At 45.2% G+C, this 17777-nt stretch overlaps 1 protein-coding gene across 2 annotated transcripts in view; it reads left to right on the forward strand.

Moving 5' to 3' along the window:
* SMTNL2 (smoothelin like 2) overlaps positions 1-17777 on the forward strand; it is a 330693-nt gene that overhangs the window by 252071 nt on the left and 60845 nt on the right. For both annotated transcript variants that reach the window (XM_085649882.1, XM_085649883.1), the window contains exons 6-7: positions 7351-7521; positions 14442-14559. In XM_085649882.1, the coding sequence (XP_085506008.1) occupies positions 7351-7521; positions 14442-14559 (289 nt within the window). The remainder of the gene's footprint in view (positions 1-7350; positions 7522-14441; positions 14560-17777) is intronic.

Raw genomic sequence — 17777 nt, forward strand, 5'->3', positions numbered from 1 at the left:
TCCGCAAGGGCAGGTTATCAGATAAATCAGATTTGAACTGTTGCAATTACTGTGGCTTCTAAGAGTCCAAGGTCTGCCAGTGCCAATGTCAATTTCTTTGGTCACAGATGTGTGGCTGCATGCCGCACAAGAACCACATGGATAATGGCCCACAACCGGAGGGAGACCCCACAGAGTTTGTTGGGTGCAGGTAGGGTTGGTGCGTGGACGAGTATGTACCAACTGGTCTCTGATGTTACTGCTGCGTTTGAACGCGAAAAGAGGTTTGGGCAGCCCTGCATCACCTATGTTAAGAATCTTCCAATTGGATAGAATGATTTTTTTGAGTTGGTTGGAAAATTGACAATAGGTGTGCACACAAGTAAGTCTGTTCTCTGGTGTCTTGGGGATCTTAGGTGCCAACAGAGCCTCCCGGTTATTGTTCGCAGCGCGTTTGGACGCTCTGCGGATCAGGTGTTTGGGATAGTCTCTGGCCGCTAGTTGTCTGGATAGATTACTGGCGTGTTCCTTGTACTTGTCAGTAGAGGAACAGTTCCTTTTGAGGCGCAGAAACTGGCCAAAGGGCAGATTATCTCGCAAAGCCCGTGGGTGGAAGCGATCATACTTCAAAAGAGCGTTCACCGCCATGGGTTTCTTGTATAGCTCAGTACTCAAGCGACCCTCAAGCGGGGTTATCAAGATGTCAAGGAATGGTAGCTGAGTCTTAGAGTACTCACAGGTGAAGTTAAGAAAGGGGTCACAGTTGTGCCAATTCTTGAAAGCCAAAAGTGAGGAAAGAGGTCCCTGCCAAAGTACGAACACGTCGTCTATGTACCTCTTCCAAATCTTGATATGATTACTGTATGGATTGTTGGTACTCAGTACATGTTGTTCCTCAAATACATGAACATACAGATTTGCCAGGCTGGGAGCAAAAATGCTCCCCATTGAAGTGCCTGACACTTGCAAAAACAACTGTTCTTCAAATTGAAAGAAGTTCTCTTTCATGGCAAGCTTGGCACACGACATGATAAATGCAACAGGAGTGATGGAGTCTGGTGGATTAGCCAGCAGGAGAGATTCGATAACTTCCAAAGTCTCATCCTGCGGGATGCAAGTGTACAATGACTCTACATCGAATGAGACTAAGAATTCTGTTGCACAATCAAAAGACAAGTCTTCAAGTAGGATCAGAATGTCCTTAGTGTCCTTGAGATACGTGGGCATTTTGGCCATAAAAGGGCGTAGGAAGTGGTCTGCAAAAGCCGACCGAGGTTCCAAAAGGGACCCTAGTCCCGATATTATTGGGCGGCCAGGTGGAGGATTCACATTCTTATGTACCTTGGGTAGAATGTAGAAATAAGGTACAATAGAAGTAGTGTTGACCAAATATTGAGCTTCATTCGAGGTGATCCAACCATTAGTGCTGGCTTCATTCACTAGGATCTGAATGGTCGTGAGTAAGCGTGTGGTAGGGTCTTGAGCAAGAGGTTGATAGAAGTTGGTGTTCCCCAACTGTCTCAAGCATTCAGAGCGGTAAGCGGTGGTGTCCATGATGACGGTGGCACCACCCTTGTCAGCTGGCTTGATCGTTATGGAGTCATCAGAGGTAAGGGAGCGCAAAGCTAAGCGCTCTGATTTAGTGAGGTTTTGGTATTGGCGGTTTTGGGAGACACAGGAGGAGGATATCTGTGAGGTCACTGCTTTTTCAAAGGTGAGTACCTGTGGTGGTACTTGACTGGGCAAAGGATTAAAGGTGGATTTGTTGCGTAAGCCCGTGTTCAAGTCATTGTCATTTACAGAGGTACTGTGTTCTGTGCGAAAGAAGAAATTCAAGCGAATCTTTCTGAAAAAATGAGCGAGCTCCTGATTTATGGAGAACATGTCTCCTTTAAAGGAGGGAACAAACCCCAGTCCTTTATTAAGGAGAGACTTTTCATCCTGTGTGAGAACTCTGCTGGACAAATTGATGACTAAGTCGTGCTCGAGCTCGTGCTCGGGACTGCTGGAGTGTCCCTCGAGCTCGATGTTGGAGTTCCTTGTTGTTGATCTGACCAATGGACTTGGTTCCGTCTTCTTCCCCTTGACCGTCCTCGGCCAAACCCTAAAAAAGGCTGGTTGGTATACATTTGTGGAGGAGGGGGGTAGGGACAAGGTTGTCCGAAGGGAGGGGGTTGTCCAAATGGGGGAAAGGGGGGGTAGTTGTAAGCGGCAGGGGGCCACCATTGAGAGGGATACATGGGATTAGGTGCGCCTCTCAGGTTTCTTCTATTGCCTCTACCTCTCCTTTTGGTTCCTCTCGGCAAGGAATCTTCACCCGAGGCAGTATCTGACCCACTTGACCAGTCATCACTGCCTGATGTGGAGTAGTCGGACCCATATCTGCGGCCCTGTCGATTGAGTTGAGGAGGCACGTAATCAGCACTAGTGTATGGGTACACTTTCTCTAGTGAAAAACGTGCCAAATCTTTTTTAAATTTGGTAATCTTAGTCATCAATACCGAATCCTTGAATTCTTTGTTGTGTTTGTTGGATTCCTCTTGTTGTTGACATCATTATGTCCCAACACTTGCCAAACATCCACAGGTATTGGCACAACAGACAACAACAAACATACAGACTTATCAACACAAATGTTCACTAAAAAAAATCCACCAACATGCAGTCACAAACACACACCAAATAGGGATTAGCACCTTCAGACCTCACGTCCCACTATTAGAATATACTTTTGTAACAGCATGTTAGTTGTGAGTACTGGGTGGACGACCACCTGGCCAGAATTAAAGTACAGAAGACCTTAATTATGAGTTATAGTAATGTGAATGTGTGACTACAACACCAGTCTATCAACATTGTTAATAATAATTACAACTCTACAACAAAAGTAAAATAAACCTTCATAGTCTTCGATAAGAATGGATGATGCTTTGCTTGCAAGAGTATGATTGCTGATGCAGTATTTCTCAAGGAGAGGTGGCGCGTTAATTCAGAAACTTAAAGCAGTCAATCCAAGGAAGAGAATAATCCCTCTGCAGACATCAGTATCAGTGAACTCTGCTTCCCTTCCACAGGACAAAACAGAAAATAGGGGTGATTGCATAATCAGGGAACAATTGTGTTACAACTCATCTTTCTCTTATAGCAGCCTCTATTGTATAAGCTCCAAACAGGAACAATTATCCACAAAAGGGACTGCCTACTAACCACTAGGAACCAGTGGCATTCGACAAAATGGACCACAATTGTTCTTTGCGATAGTTAAAAGATTATTAATAAAGCAATCATGAATGTACCTAATCTATCATTGACTTCATTTTTCGACAGTAATGAACATTGTGAAAACTAAGGCAGGAGCCATATAACAAACATCCGTTTGTAACATCTAATTCATCATAACAGTGCTCAGATGGTTACACACTGTAAAGAATCATGACAGAAAAAATATATCGGGAGGCAATAGACAATATAAATACATGTTTATCAATGTTGGTGTGGCGTAAATCAGAAATGTCTAAACAAAGTTTAGAGATTCCAACAAGAACAGACAAAATGCCTAAAGCATTGATGTGTTTCGACCCAGAGTGATTTAATGGGTTTTAATCAGGACATAGGTGAAATGAGCATAAGCAGGAATTAATGCAAATTGTCCAAAAAAAGAGTCCAAAAGGTAGCAATTTAGGCGAAACCCAAAGGGTGCAGAATAGGGACAGCTTCCAGAGATCACCCGAGTTGTGAGTTGCCACAAACTGGTCGAGGATATTATCAAATTCAGGAATGTGTCAACATGGTGGTGAGTGTGCTTCCATTTATTGCCCATAGGTGGCAACATTTCACTCTGTCACACTGACTCCAGCTTGATCTACTCATTTATTTTTACTTATTTAAAGAGGGCACAATTGCCTGAGAGTGTCCTGGCGCTGTATTAGAGACCTGTAGTGAACTGATATTGACCACCCAATGATAATTATGGTCTTCAAAGTTCGATCATTGCTGCTTCAGACTTGGCTGTTGGAGGATAGTTTTAATTCCCTGGGGAATTCACTGCATGATAGTGATTCATAAGTGATTGCTAGTATGGTCTGAGAGGGAACTTGGAGGGGGCACTTTATATATAATTTGTGCTGTAGCACATGCTTAACTGTGTGTGCCGGATGCAGACCAAGACATTGTGCCAGATTCAGCAAATGCAGTGTTCCCAGTTCAGGTGCGAGCCTGTCTCTGCTCTGGGAACAGCACATTCTGAAAGGTGGACCGGCTATTTGCATCCACCCGTCCTCTTTCCCTATGCAGATGGCAGTCAGTCAGACTTTCAAAGGGATGTAGAGATACTCCTCAGGTGGGTACAGTAAGTGACTGTACCCACCTACAGATGGATGTCTGGAGGGTCCCTGGGACCCCTGTGCCTAAAGGTCACTTTCGGGAGGCAGGAGTGCACTGACTGTGTACCATCTGACTGCCTCTTTGCCTTTGTTCCCACGTCTGTAATACGACATGGTACAGCAGCAATTGATTAAACCATTTTCCCCGTGACACGCCCCTTTGAGATCATTCTGGCACATATGTAGCACCAGCACAATCTGTAGTACAGATAGGACGCCAGAAGCGCATGCGGCCCTTTCTGTTATTCCAAAGAGCCCTCGAGGCACAAAAAGCAGATGCATGTGCCTGTTGCGCCCAAGGACACATAATATAATACAGCCCCATATTGATTTTAATAACTGCTAATGCAACATTTTCATTTGACCTCACTTCGCTAATTTCTGGAAAATAATAGTTACCCTTATTTTTGCAGGCCACTGAGAAGCTATGCAACACCTCAAAATTTATTTGAAACTTACCCCTACAACATTATTTGATTTCTTAAAGTAGGTTTCTACGCTGCGTCTGCATTTTGTTTATTTGGATGACATCTCTTGAGTTGGATATTAATAGTTTTAGAACTATTTTTCATTATATGCTCATATCTTGATTGCACCATAGCACTATATATATATATATATAGTGAACAAGGCAAGTGTACCGAAACGCGTCAAGCTAAGCAAATAAACTAAAAGCTGGATGGTGAAACTTACCCAAGTGTCGGAGTCGAATTTCTGGAGTAGAAGTTGGAGGTGGTTTGAAAATATATATATATAATCAATAACATTAGTATTGCCAATTGATTAAAGTAAATGATTTACAATATCAAACTACGTATACAGTTGCAATAGTTCCTTGTATTAGCATGTATACTGCTTCACACAACCAACAACACTGCTGTATTCGGCATGGCATAAATCTGTCCTGTTTAGGAACATTCACTATTTCAGTAATAAGTAGGGACCCGACAATGTGCCAGAAAATTATGAGTGACATCAAGCCACCCTAGCATGCACAATGTGGGCTTGTGCAAAAATTGGTCTGCGCAACTCAGTTCGCACGGGCCTAACTGCATAGTTTGTGAAAGTGTAGTGAGACCATCTGACTTTGGAGAGAGTATGTGCACAGAGTATGGCTCAGAATAGGGCGCTTACTTGCAGAACAGTGTTTTGGCAACATTGACGTCAAATGTTGGTTTGTACATAGCTAGACCTGGTATTTGGCAGAGATAGTCCGCCCAGTTGGCATAAAAATAGTTACCTATGCCGATGACAGACAGCTCGTGGTGGCCTAAAACCACCCTGAAAAGCCATCCGGCGGAATAGGCTGCTGCCAGGAGAAGGTAGCCAAATGGATAGAGCTCTCGCGCCTGAAACTAAATAGAGATAAGACTGAGCCTATGCTCCTCGGCAACTCTCCAATCTTCAATTCAGGGCTACTATGGCGTAACTGTCTTGGCCCGCTCTGGAACCAAAGAACCAGATCAAAAGCTTGGGCATGTGGCTGGACCGCTTCCTGAATTTTGAATACCAGGCGGTGAAACTACTAGCCAGGTGCTATGGCATTCTGAGGATGCTTCGCAAAATACTGCCTCTCCTCCCGATCCAGGCAAGATTATTAATTGTTCAGGCTCTTATTCTTTCACGCCTGTACTAAGGGAATGCCTTTTACTAAGGAGTCCCCCACCCAAGCTACAACCTCCAAGCTACAGATTGTTCAAAACTGCGCAGCTCCCCTACTCCTCCAGACCCCCTACCGGCAATCGGCCATGCAGCACTGAAGACTCGTCATTTGTTGCCTATAATGGAGAGAATCAAATTTAAAGTTTTGTGTTTCACGCATAAGTCCTTCTGGGGGAATGGACTGACAATCAGTCGATCTATGATCACCCCCTACTGCCCTAAGAGAAGCCTCCGTTCGGCTAACCTCGTACTCGCCGTGCTTCCAAGAATAAAAAGAGCCAGAAGTGCTGGGCGTTCCTTCTCTTACAACGCTGCTAAGCTATGGAACGCTCTCTCTCCCCACATACCTCGGGGATGCCCTTCCGAAAACTCCTTAAAACCTGGCTTGTCCAAAATTCCACCTAATAAACTGTCCTCTCCGTACCCGTCCGCTGATGGCGCTGGTATGCCTTGGGTAGCTAAGTGCTTTATATGTTTTTTCATTCATCTGTCTTGACTGCCAATAGCTACCAGCAGATAACGTATAGAGGATACAGTTCTGGTCCTACCAAAGGCATTTCAGAATTACTTTATGGAATAAAACTATGCGAACCATCAAAACATGAAGTCCTACATCTGTATTGTCATACTTTCATAATGTTTGTGGCTTGTGCTGTTTTGCTTGGTCCGATGGGTGGCGAAAGTGACATCACACATCTTTTGATCGCTGAGAACATCAAATAGGGGATCCCTCCTTGTCATCAACCGTAGCACTTCGGCAGTCTATTTGTCGCTGGTTGGCTAGGGTGAGGTCAAGAAATAGAACGCAAAGAAGGTAAACTAGACTCCAAGGACCCGCTTTCCTGTTTTTGTTGATCCTTGAAACCAGGGAGGTAGGAGGAGCCATTGTCGGGGTCAAAAAAGGTAAAGTCGCGAGCCTCAAATCAATGACTTTAATGTACAGTACTTCCATTTTGACTTCATGTGAGTTGGAGCACACAATGTAACCTAAATACAAATATTGACTAAATAATGAAGGTAAGGCAAGATTATCTCAACTAATATCAGTTTATGGGAAGCTTTGATGATTCTATGAGAATTTTTGATTGAGAGATATCTCAAGGGCGTATTTAATCTGATTTAGCATATACAATATTGGGGTAATGGTTCCTAGAAATGAGCCTGTGCATGTGGTGTGTTTTCTTCTGCTCCCCTTTAGGTTTAGGGTAACATAAAGGGATAATTAAGTCTGTGTATGTTCGTGGTTTTTGTTTTGCTGAAAAGATGGTTGTTAATTATATACCTAGAAGCATCAGCTTTTTAAATTGTACTTCTACTGTTTCTGCAGTGCTTCTGACAGCTACTTTGATGTGACTCCCAAGTCGCGATCTCCCCCTCCGGCGATACATCGACAGGTGGAAAAACGGAGAGAGCTTGTTCGATCGCAGACATTGCCACGGACATCCGGAACCCAGGCCAGGAAGGCTTTCTTCGAGAAGTTTGATCCAGATGTTGGAAAGTAAGACATTTCCTAATCACTGGTGAACTGAGATAAATTGAGGAGAGGTGATTTAAACACCTGTGATCCGATTTTCCCTGTCCTTATATTTTTGTATTTATATAAGACAATCTGCAAACATCCTATTTACAGTTTTTAAATATTGATGCATGTTAAAATGAATTGTCAGAAATGTAAGGTTGAGGACAAAAACGTGGCGATTCTGATTAAATCGTAGGTCTGCAGGGAGGGCATTTCAGTATCTCTGACACTACTCGAAACTCAAAAGCCCTACACCCTAGTAGGACTGAGGAGGCTTTATTTCAGACCAGGTCAGCACCAGTTGGACTTGCTATGCCCAGTGCCTGTTACATTTCTGAAGTAATACTGGCCCATGTGAGTCTGATGCCAGGCATCCTCAACCATGAAAGATTCTTCATGGTAGTGTGCCTGAATCAAGAGACCAATTGGCGCCAGTATCATGCACTAGCTTCAGGTTTCTCATTGAGCACAAGAGAAGCGCTGTATTCAAGGGCCATCACTTTGGTTGGACCTATGACTAAGCTGCTTGTCTTGCCCCATACCCTTCAAGACACACCCCCCACACACCTCATTCTGGTCGAGTAGCTACAGCTGGGACTCCCCTGGCAACCCATGGCTGGTGCATGGCGCATGTCCACCTTTCCATCGTATCCAATGTTGCATCTTTCGGATGCAATCATCCATTCTCAAGTATGGTTTCATTTCCAGTACTATTGAACACTCAATCTCTCTCTGTTGCAACCAAAGTTCTCTCATGCTAAACTACATGTTTTAAAAACACAAAGTAAGTATAAGGTATTTCTAAAGTTAGAATGTGCTGCTGCAAAAGCTGTGTTGATGCAAAGACTTCAATATTCCAGGTTTGCCCTTGAAATTGAACTCCATGCCCTGTGTCCACAGTAAAAATCCCCGGCCTTTGCCATGGCAGCATCAGGAGATGGGACTGTGGTCAAATAGGACACAGGCCTTGTACTCTTGAGGGGCAGGGAGTGGATAAGCACCACTGATTAGCTGCTGCTTAGACCTCAAGACCCTCAAATCGTATGTCGCTCTTCAAACTCACCCGAAGCAAGTCATCCACAGTCTCCGTAAGACGCTACAAGGTACATAGGACTGACTCCTACGGGACAAATAGAACAAACCGAGTAGACTTGAGAGGCAGAGGTTCCTTTCAGAGCGGTGCTGTGCCTCAAAATGTAGCTTAGAAACAAAACGTGTGTGTCTGTCTGTCTGTCCCAATTTGTTGACCTTCATGGGGGAATGAGAATTGTGGATGTTCGAGGAGGTGACCCTGCTAATTTACAGTAAATGTGCCCAAACCTGTAGGCTTATGGGCATTTATGAGCAATTTGCTGGTAGTTTCCGAACCTGGAAATGGACACAATTTTACTACTGTCACAGGAGGGAGTAAGTGTCTTCCCAGGGCAGAGAACACCTTCTGTTAAATGCAGCTACAAAAATTGGGGTTCAGCAAAGCACATTTATACGTAGTTCACTCATACAATATTTTCTTTGTGGTGGAAACCACCCTGGCATACTTTTGGTGTGCCCCTAGAAAATCCTGTAATGTTTGTGAATCTCATAAAAATGAAAAATGAAAAATATATGCCAAACATTGAAGTTATTCTACTGGATTAAATTTCCACATTCTAGGGCTTAAATTTCGTGACCCTGGCTCAGCATTGGCAACATGCATGGGCACCAGTCTCAGAATACGCCTGCTTGCTTCCTGATGCTCTGCAGTGGTGCTGAGGAGTCTTAGCCGCCTGTGCCACTATTGCAACGCCATGTCTCAGCAGACACCTCCCCGGGAGGCAGCCTGCATCGCTTCACTTCATAAAACTAAACTTGTTTTTTTTTAAAAAGTGTAGTAAGAAAAATGACACAAAATGGTCAGTCTGTTAAGGGAATAATAGATCTTAATGTTTAAGAGTCAAAGTGCCTAGAAAAAACATAGCGCCTGTACAAGTCAATGGTTTTAGTTGACTGGAAACTAGAAATGATTTGAGGCCAACTGCGAAGAGGCAGGTTGCTCCAGTCAGAGGTTGTACCTCGGTTACTTTTTCCGGAAGTTAAACTCCTCCAAAGGATGAAGCTGCGGCCAGTGAGAGCCCTTCAAAGTCGGATGTCCGATCTGGGTTCACACTGAAGAATTTAGGTTTGGCGCCAAAAGCTCCAAGTATGGTAAATGTGGAAGTTGCAGCCACCAATATCTTTACACTGCTGGGGTAACTTTGCTTCTTGCAGCTTTCTCAAGTTTTAACTTCCAACCTAGTCACTTCTTTGAAGCCTGAGATCCACCTGCAGGGCAAGGCTAGAGGCGGAAGTGGGGTTGGGCTCCACAAGTCTGGATTCCTTCTCTGCAGGGTCCCATTGCAACAATGTCTTCATTACAAAACAATCCCAGAGTGAGACAAATCTAGGAAGCGTGCCTGCTGAGTTTGTACTGGCTGGAGGGAAATTCCCAGCCGAAGTCTTGAGCGCTTCTCAAGCTTTCAGAAACATGAATGACATCTTTATGAAATCATATTTGCCGGGTATTTATGATTTGTGTCATTTTATCAATTTTTATAAATATTTAAAATAGTGTTTAGATGATCTGTGAAGAGTTTCCTAGCACAACCTATAGAAAAGGGAAGAACCACATAGGCCTGCACAGTGATCATGGCACTTTGAAGCTACTTGGCATTCTGCCATCAGGGCCACAAGTCACATATAGGGGTAACTTACCAAATGTTTGAGTAAACCTTTCTACATGTCTAAAACATTTCTTATGACGTGCGCTGCGCCTTTGTTTTACGCTGCAAACATCCGGAAAGACTTGTATACCGGAAGCTATGCTTTTCCCGCCACAGCTGTAGGCGCTGGGAACGTACACTGCAGCTTGCATGAGGCATTTCACTTGTGCATCAGTGCTGCATTTTCTGTGCATGGTACCGTGACCCTATTTAGACCAATCTGGCAGAGCCGAAATGTCGCCATGTTTAGAGCTCCGAGTGCACGCAGTGGGAGAGTGAATCTTACAGTATGAAGGTGGCAGGTGCAAGGGAGGAGGGAGAGGGATGCGGGGATGCCCAGTGCGAGAAGAAGGGCTCTTTCCAAGTCTGGGTCCAGTGCCCAGGCCTCTTGAAGCAATGCGTTGAGGTCTCTATTAAAATCGAGATGGTATGAAGTAATGGACTTTATTCGGGGTTCTGGATCAGAGAAGGGTGTATCGTGCACTACAAAATCTCTAAAAGATTCGCTTCGTCATGGATCGAAGCTTCACTTTTAATCAGCTGAGCACCCTCAATACATTTAATGTCTTCACAATGTAAGATTTACATAACACATTGCTGCCTCCACACTATTCATGGTCCTAGGTTTACCTTCTTAGACCGTGCTCTCTCCCTAGTCCCTGCTCCTGAGTCCTCTTTGATTTAAATCTAGTCTCAGTCCAATTCTTCCTACACATTACGTATAGAAGAGGATAGAGAGAGATGGGTCCAGCTCTGGATGCGAAGGTTTGTCGAATAAGCTCGTCCCGAATTCGTCGTATTAATAAGTTTCGGGGCCAAGTTTGAGGTTGGAAATCCTCGCCTGTACCCACTGATCCTGCAGTAACAGCAGCTTTCAATGTACGCAAAAGGACATTTACACATTACTGTATATGAGAAATCCATGCATTTTAAACATGCCATATGATATGACACTCTGAAACCTAAAATAGCTCTAAGTATAGCCTGACACGTGTCTAAGATTTGTAGCACTTACTGAGCGCTATAACAATATGTGAACCCTGTTTGAGAATGTAACAGTGTGAGTGTGGCACTGAGCCCCCCCCCCTCCCCACCGAGAGGCGGGCGAGCCGCTGAAAGCTCGAGCTCCGCGCCGGCCTCTGGCTCAGCTCGAGGCCCCCTTGGACTCTCGAGTCCAAAACAAGCTGAGCTTTGATGTGGCTTCTGCCTGCTCCCATCTACTACCCTAATACGTCAAGAATTAAATAAAAACATTAACGTTTGATGTAAAACGGGAGAGGCAAATAAATAGCCATCTAATGGTACAAAACGAAACGAGAAATCCTAGTAGTTTTCCTGGCTTCCATCGCTTGGCCAAACTGTCTGATCCTACGCAAATATTCTATATATCCATGCTGCCTTTTTTCCTTATTACATTTGGGAATTTGTGGGTTTAGGGTGGGTGCTGTACAAGCACCTCTTTTGTCTGATTTAAATAGACTATACTGTTACTCCATGCAGTGGCGGCTGGTGACATTTGAAAGTGGTGAGGAGTGAAAGTTCTAGATGAGTGCTCGGCGGCAAGCAAGCGCAGCGAGTGAGCCTCAACATCGGGATTCTTCTCCCCTCTCCCCCCCCCCCCCCCTTCCCCCTGAGAATTTTTTTACAAAAGAGTGAGCAAATAGTGCATTTTCAAGCATATTTGAGGAAGCAAGAAGTGACTTTGGTTAGCATTTATGGCATCCGCTGAGAGATTCTTGTCCCAATCCCTCCACTCCTAGAAACGGACCCTAAGTAAGTCTGTGTCTAACCTAAAAATTATTAATTTTGAGCTTGCCCCCCCAAAATTTATACCTGGCATGGCAAAAATATCCTGCTGCTGCGTGAAGCAGCATGAGGTCTGTCACAGCTGGGGGAAACAGCCAGGCTCGTACCCAACGTCTTCCCAGTGCATTATCCACTGACATCTTAAGTATGTTAGGGGCCCTGACCTAAACTTATTTTGGGGGCCCCCCTTCAGGATAGCTTTGAATTGATGATTCAGTTTCAGCTCCTTCATGCGCAGTTAGCCAGGTCATTGACCATGCACAGGCACACTCATCCAAATTCCAAATGTGTTTACATCTAATATTCAAGACTAGAGGCGTGTTTTTTTCAATATTGTATCCCAACAGCAGCTCACTAATATTAATGCAAATAATCCCTAAGACCCTCTCCCATTTGTCATTTGTGAGCTACTGTTTTCTTTTGATCAGAAATAACTTTTTTTAAAGATGTTTCATGAAACACAAACATAACATTTCTCTGCAAAATGTTTGTAATAGACTCCACACCCACGTTAAAAATAAAGAAACTGTATTCAAAACTATCTATTTCAGAATTATTTACCGTAAAAAAATTTCTCTGGCATTATCCCAGCTGCGTTGGCATTCCATAGCCCGGTGGGCCTCGGCTTGCCATTGCGCAATGTGTACTTGTGAAAGGGCGGGTCTGAGGGGGTCGGCACTGCCAGCTTTAAACAATGCTCCCACAGGAGGTACAGGGCTTATACTTTACGTGCCCGAGGCTGCCTGGAAATATGACGCTGCCTGGTGTCATTTATGGGCGGTTCCCTCAGGACCAAAACAGTGGCTCCCGGACTGGAACCAGGCAGCCCGGTTTACCGAACTTAAATGTGACACAAGCTCAAAGCGCATGTATCACAACTTCACAAGAGCCTGCCAGTCTGTCCTGCCTGATGCCCGTGTCTGACTCGAAGTGTCACAAGCAGGAAGGCAGGCAGCAGGACTGGGGCAGGCTTCCTCATTGGTTTTACAATGAAATTGAACAGCAGTAAAACAGAGGTAATGATAGTGGGCAATGCACCGAACATATGGTCCTCTGCATGGTGGCCGGAAACATTGGGACAAGTTCTTACTCCCAAAATGGAAGTTACAAATTTGGGAGTTTGGTTCGATTCTAAATTCTTTCGGGGCCCCAATACGGAAAGTAGTGGGTAAATGTTTTGGAATCCTAAAAATCCTGACAAATTTTGGACCTTCTACCACCTAACGCAAAGAAAACCATAGTGCATGCCCTGGTGACAGCACAACTGGACTATGGAAATGTACTGTATTTGGGAGCATCTAAAAGGGGGCTATCCAAATTACAGGTGGTGCAAAATGTGGCTGCACGTCTTATTTTGGGTCTCCCTAGAAGAGCTTCCAGAAGGAAAGCCCTGAAAGATTTGCATTGGTTGCCGGTGGAGGAAAGGGTCCTTTTTAAGTCAATGTGCTACTGCCATAAACTTGCAAAAAAAGGACCACGCTACCTGCATCCTCTAATCTCTCAATATATCCCAGGCTGCAATCTACGATCAAAAGAAAGGTCGCTAGTGAAGGTTCCTAGAGCTCGGAGTGCAAAAATGGGGGCAAGGTCCTTCAGTTATCTTGCGGCAAAATATTGGAACAGGCTCCCGGAAACTACAAGAATGGAATCATGCGAAGGTAAATTTAGGAAGAAGCTAAAAACATGGCTATTTTCCTCTGCGTACTAAAGTGAAGGAGAGCCACAGGAATGTGTTAGTTGGTAAATTTGTTGTGAGGTGTCTAGAGTCGTCTCTAATTGGCGAGTCTGCTTCAGCGCGGGGAAACGCCGGTGGGCGTTACCATGCGCTTTAGAAATATTTAAATAAATAAGTAATATTGCTACTGGTGTTACTTAGCATCTTAAAACGAATGCGGTATGTAGATGCCAGACGGCGTGGAAATAGGGTGGGCATAGCCCCCTCACCCATTGAAGGAAACCGCCGCTGACTCCATGTAAGAATCTGGGTCACATACAGACTGCACATGACAAATAAATATTTTTAAGCCCACTTTGAAAAACTGTCACTTTTAAAAATGCCTCTCAATGCAGTGATCTAATCTGATATACTAAGTTGAAATACTTCTGCATGTTAAAGAAATGCACTTTTTAAAAATCTTGGTGTCTCATATTTTTGAGATTGTTGCACAGTGCTGAACATTGTCAGGGCTCAGCTCCTGGTTGGGCTCTTAGAGCCCAGCCAGACCCTCATCTCAGCTCTAGCTCGGCTCTGCCTCTTTATTTGTTGGCTCCCCACCTTTACTCCCACCCTTCATTTTTAGCAGTGCTTCACTTTGAATATTCCGCCCTCATATTGTCTTTGCTTCACACTTCTAGGGCAAAAGGACAGACTAAAGTGACGCTGAAGAGATCCCAGAGCTTCGGTGTGGCCAGTGCCAGCAGCATCAAGCAAGTGCTTCTTGACTGGTGCAAGTCGAAGACCATTGGGTACAAGGTAAGGACGATCCATCGTCTTTATTGGTTTGTGTAGGATTTGCTTCTTATGGTTACCCCCACTTTTTGCTGATGTAATACTGTTGTTGACTAGTCTGACTGGGATCCTGCTAATCGGGGCCACAGTATCTGCTTTCTCCTTAAACTGTTATGCTATGTACATAAGTACCCTCCAGATTGGATACTGGGGTACCCTTATCAGTCCCTAGTATATGGTACACATGTACCAAGGGCATAGGTACCCCAGAGGTCTCCCATGGGCTGCAGCATATATTATGCCACCCATGAGACCATTCAAAATGGAACTACAGGCCTGCCATTGCAGCCTGTGTAAGTTGGTGCATGCACCGCTTACGGAAGATATAGGTTTACTATATCGAAGGGTCACTGCACTTAAAACCTATAAGCCACCCCTATAGCTGGCCTGTACAATCCTGAAGGCAGGGTGCTTGGTACTAAGTGAGAGGGTGCTCCTGCATGAGCAAGACACCCCTGCAGCCCACGAAGTCCATTCTCCCGGGTTGTGAGTGAAGCAGCCCTATACTAATATAGAGGGGCATTATGTGACCGCGCGATGACCACCTTGAAAGCGGCTGCAACAAACCTTATTGCGTTTGGTATCAAACATGTTGGAATCATACCCCCACACCGTTACCGCTGTGGGAGGTATGATTACACCCAGCGTGAAAGCCCCCCGTTGGGCTCTCCTTGTTACTGGTACCAGCCTTCTAGTGCCGGACAGCACAAAATGGTTGCTGCTAACCAGAGACACATTTCTGCACTCCTCCTGCTGCTGAGCCAAGCTTGAGCAGGGGAAGGCGGAACAATAAGCATTCTGCCAAAGGGAGGTGTGACCACCTCCCAGACAGGATTTTGTGTATTAGGGCTGAGTGGGTGCGCTTGCCAGCATCTGAAAGTCTGCATGAGGGGCACATTTGGTGTCCCTGTGCATAGTCCAGTTCAAACCAGTCCTGGGAGCTGTTGGCTTCTGCTCTGGTTTGAAACTGGACAAAGGACATGGGAGTAACCTCCCCCTTTCCAGACCCTCCCCTGGGAGGGTCCCCGGAATCTTCCTAACCCTTTCCTTAAAGCACTTAAGGGCTTACCTGGGTGTAGGTCCCTAGATTCATTGTAGACAAGATTCAGAACTGAAACCACTGCACTTCTACCATCTGGGCACTTTGGACTTTGCTGGACTTCATTTGGGCCTGATTTAATCTCCCTTTCAGTCTGCTGCATTGTCTGTGCCTGTGCACCATAAAGGATCCATGTAGGGCCTGTGGAGCATTCAATACACCTGAAGATAATTTCCCGTGACGTGAAGGAGTCACTCCCCTGCAGTCAGTCACCGCAACACTGCTGACCGGTTTGCTGATCCCAAGCTCCTACGGAATCCGAAGGCTTCAACAACACAGGAGGTGGGTTTCTACGTCCTTCGATGCCCGAGCTGTCCTCACCCAGTTTGAGGCCATAATACCTTGTGGGGGCTGCAATACCTGAACCCCTGCGCACTGCGTACTTTTGAAAGTGCAAATGCTTGTTGGCAATTCTGTAGCAAGTGCATTGGGCTCCGAATAGCCCCAACCTCTGGTTACTTATCCTGCAAAGATCTTCAACCACATCGCACTGTGTGCTCTGTGGCCTGTTTTGTGAAGCTGGCCGAGGTCCTCCTACGACTCGTGTCTTCGACCTGTGGGTCCTGTGGAGGGTCAACTACGACTTCTTTGGGCTCCCCTGATTGCTCTAGGCTTGCCCTGACACCCCAACATGTGGTGAGTCTCCTGGGCCATGCTGGTCCTCTTCCTGCAACTTCTTGACCTCCTGCGTGGGTTGCTTTTGCCAAGGCTTGTTGGTGCTCCTGCCAGACACCGGCCCCTCAGCACTCGACATCCTTCGCGGGACAGCTCGTATCTGGCTCCTGGTCATCCTCTGCATCACCTGGTTCCCATAGCTGCAGAGTTAAGGTCATCGACATCTGTCCTGAAACACACAACATCGGTGGGCATTCGTCTACTGAGGCCCTGGTCACTCTCAAGTGACCCAGACTCTGTGCCCTTTGCTTTCATGTGCTCTTCATCAAGAATCCACATTTGGATTGCCATGGACACTTTCTTCTCTTCCAGCAGCAGCACTTTCCAGAAGACCCCCATTGGGTTCGACGGCTGTTTCCGAAGCCACTTCACACCTATGTACCCGGCTTTCCTGGGATAGGTAACTTGGGTACCATGGCATCCATGTGTGGGGTGACTCTTCAACCTCCTGTCTTCCACAGGGTTTCTTCAGGGTTCACTAGGAAGGGTCTTGAATCTTTAAAAATCCAACTGTGACTTACACGTGGAGTTGTACGTAGGCCTGCGGTTATGTTCTCACACTGCATGCGCCCTCTTTGGGGTCCTTGGCTACTTACCTTGGGTGGTTCCTTGGGTCCCCAGCGATTCTACAACTTCTCAACTTTGTCTTGACCAGAGTTGTAGTTCTTATACCACTTTTAGTACATGGTTTGGTCCCCCCCACCCTTCCCCTCCCAGGCCTACTGTGTATTAGTGCTATTTACTGTGATATCTTTGCTATAGTATTGTGTGCTTTATGTATATCTCCATGTGGAAGATACTGGAGCTTACTAGAGAGTGTTCTATAATAAATACATATTTTTATAAATACCTTGTGTGGTTCTTTTTCATTTAATCTATACTATAAGGTTGCATTCTGGTGAAACAAGCTGCTTTATACTCCTTCAGCTACCACTTAGAGAGCTTTCTAAGGTTGTCTGAGACCTCTTAAATCACCATAAGAGTGGTCTGGACTGGTGCAGGGTGCCCACTTCCATTAGTGGACATCCTCTACCAGGCCAGTTTCTCACAGTTTCTGTGAACCAACTAGTGACAGGTCAGTGGATTACTTTTAGATGAACTTAATTGGGTTTTAGGAGTTAACATGTGACTTGTCTGGCTCAGGAGAACCAGTCAATAAGATTAGAAGCAGTCAATGTTTAATGCAAACCTAGCTGCAAAACTGAAGCTGGTCTGTGAAAAAACGAAATCTGCAAAAGCATATTTTGCAAAGCAAAATCTGGGACTCCAACATATAGAAAGATAAATCCTCGATCTTGCGTAGGAATCTCCCCACACTGCACGCCTAAATCCACCAGACTCGATCCCCACACATGCTGGCACTGTGTTAATATACAATCCTAACTCCCAGCCTAGTATATTTGAGGGA

This window comes from Triturus cristatus, chromosome 3_2 (assembly GCF_964204655.1).
Source record: "Triturus cristatus chromosome 3_2, aTriCri1.1, whole genome shotgun sequence".
NCBI lineage: Eukaryota > Metazoa > Chordata > Amphibia > Caudata > Salamandridae > Triturus > Triturus cristatus.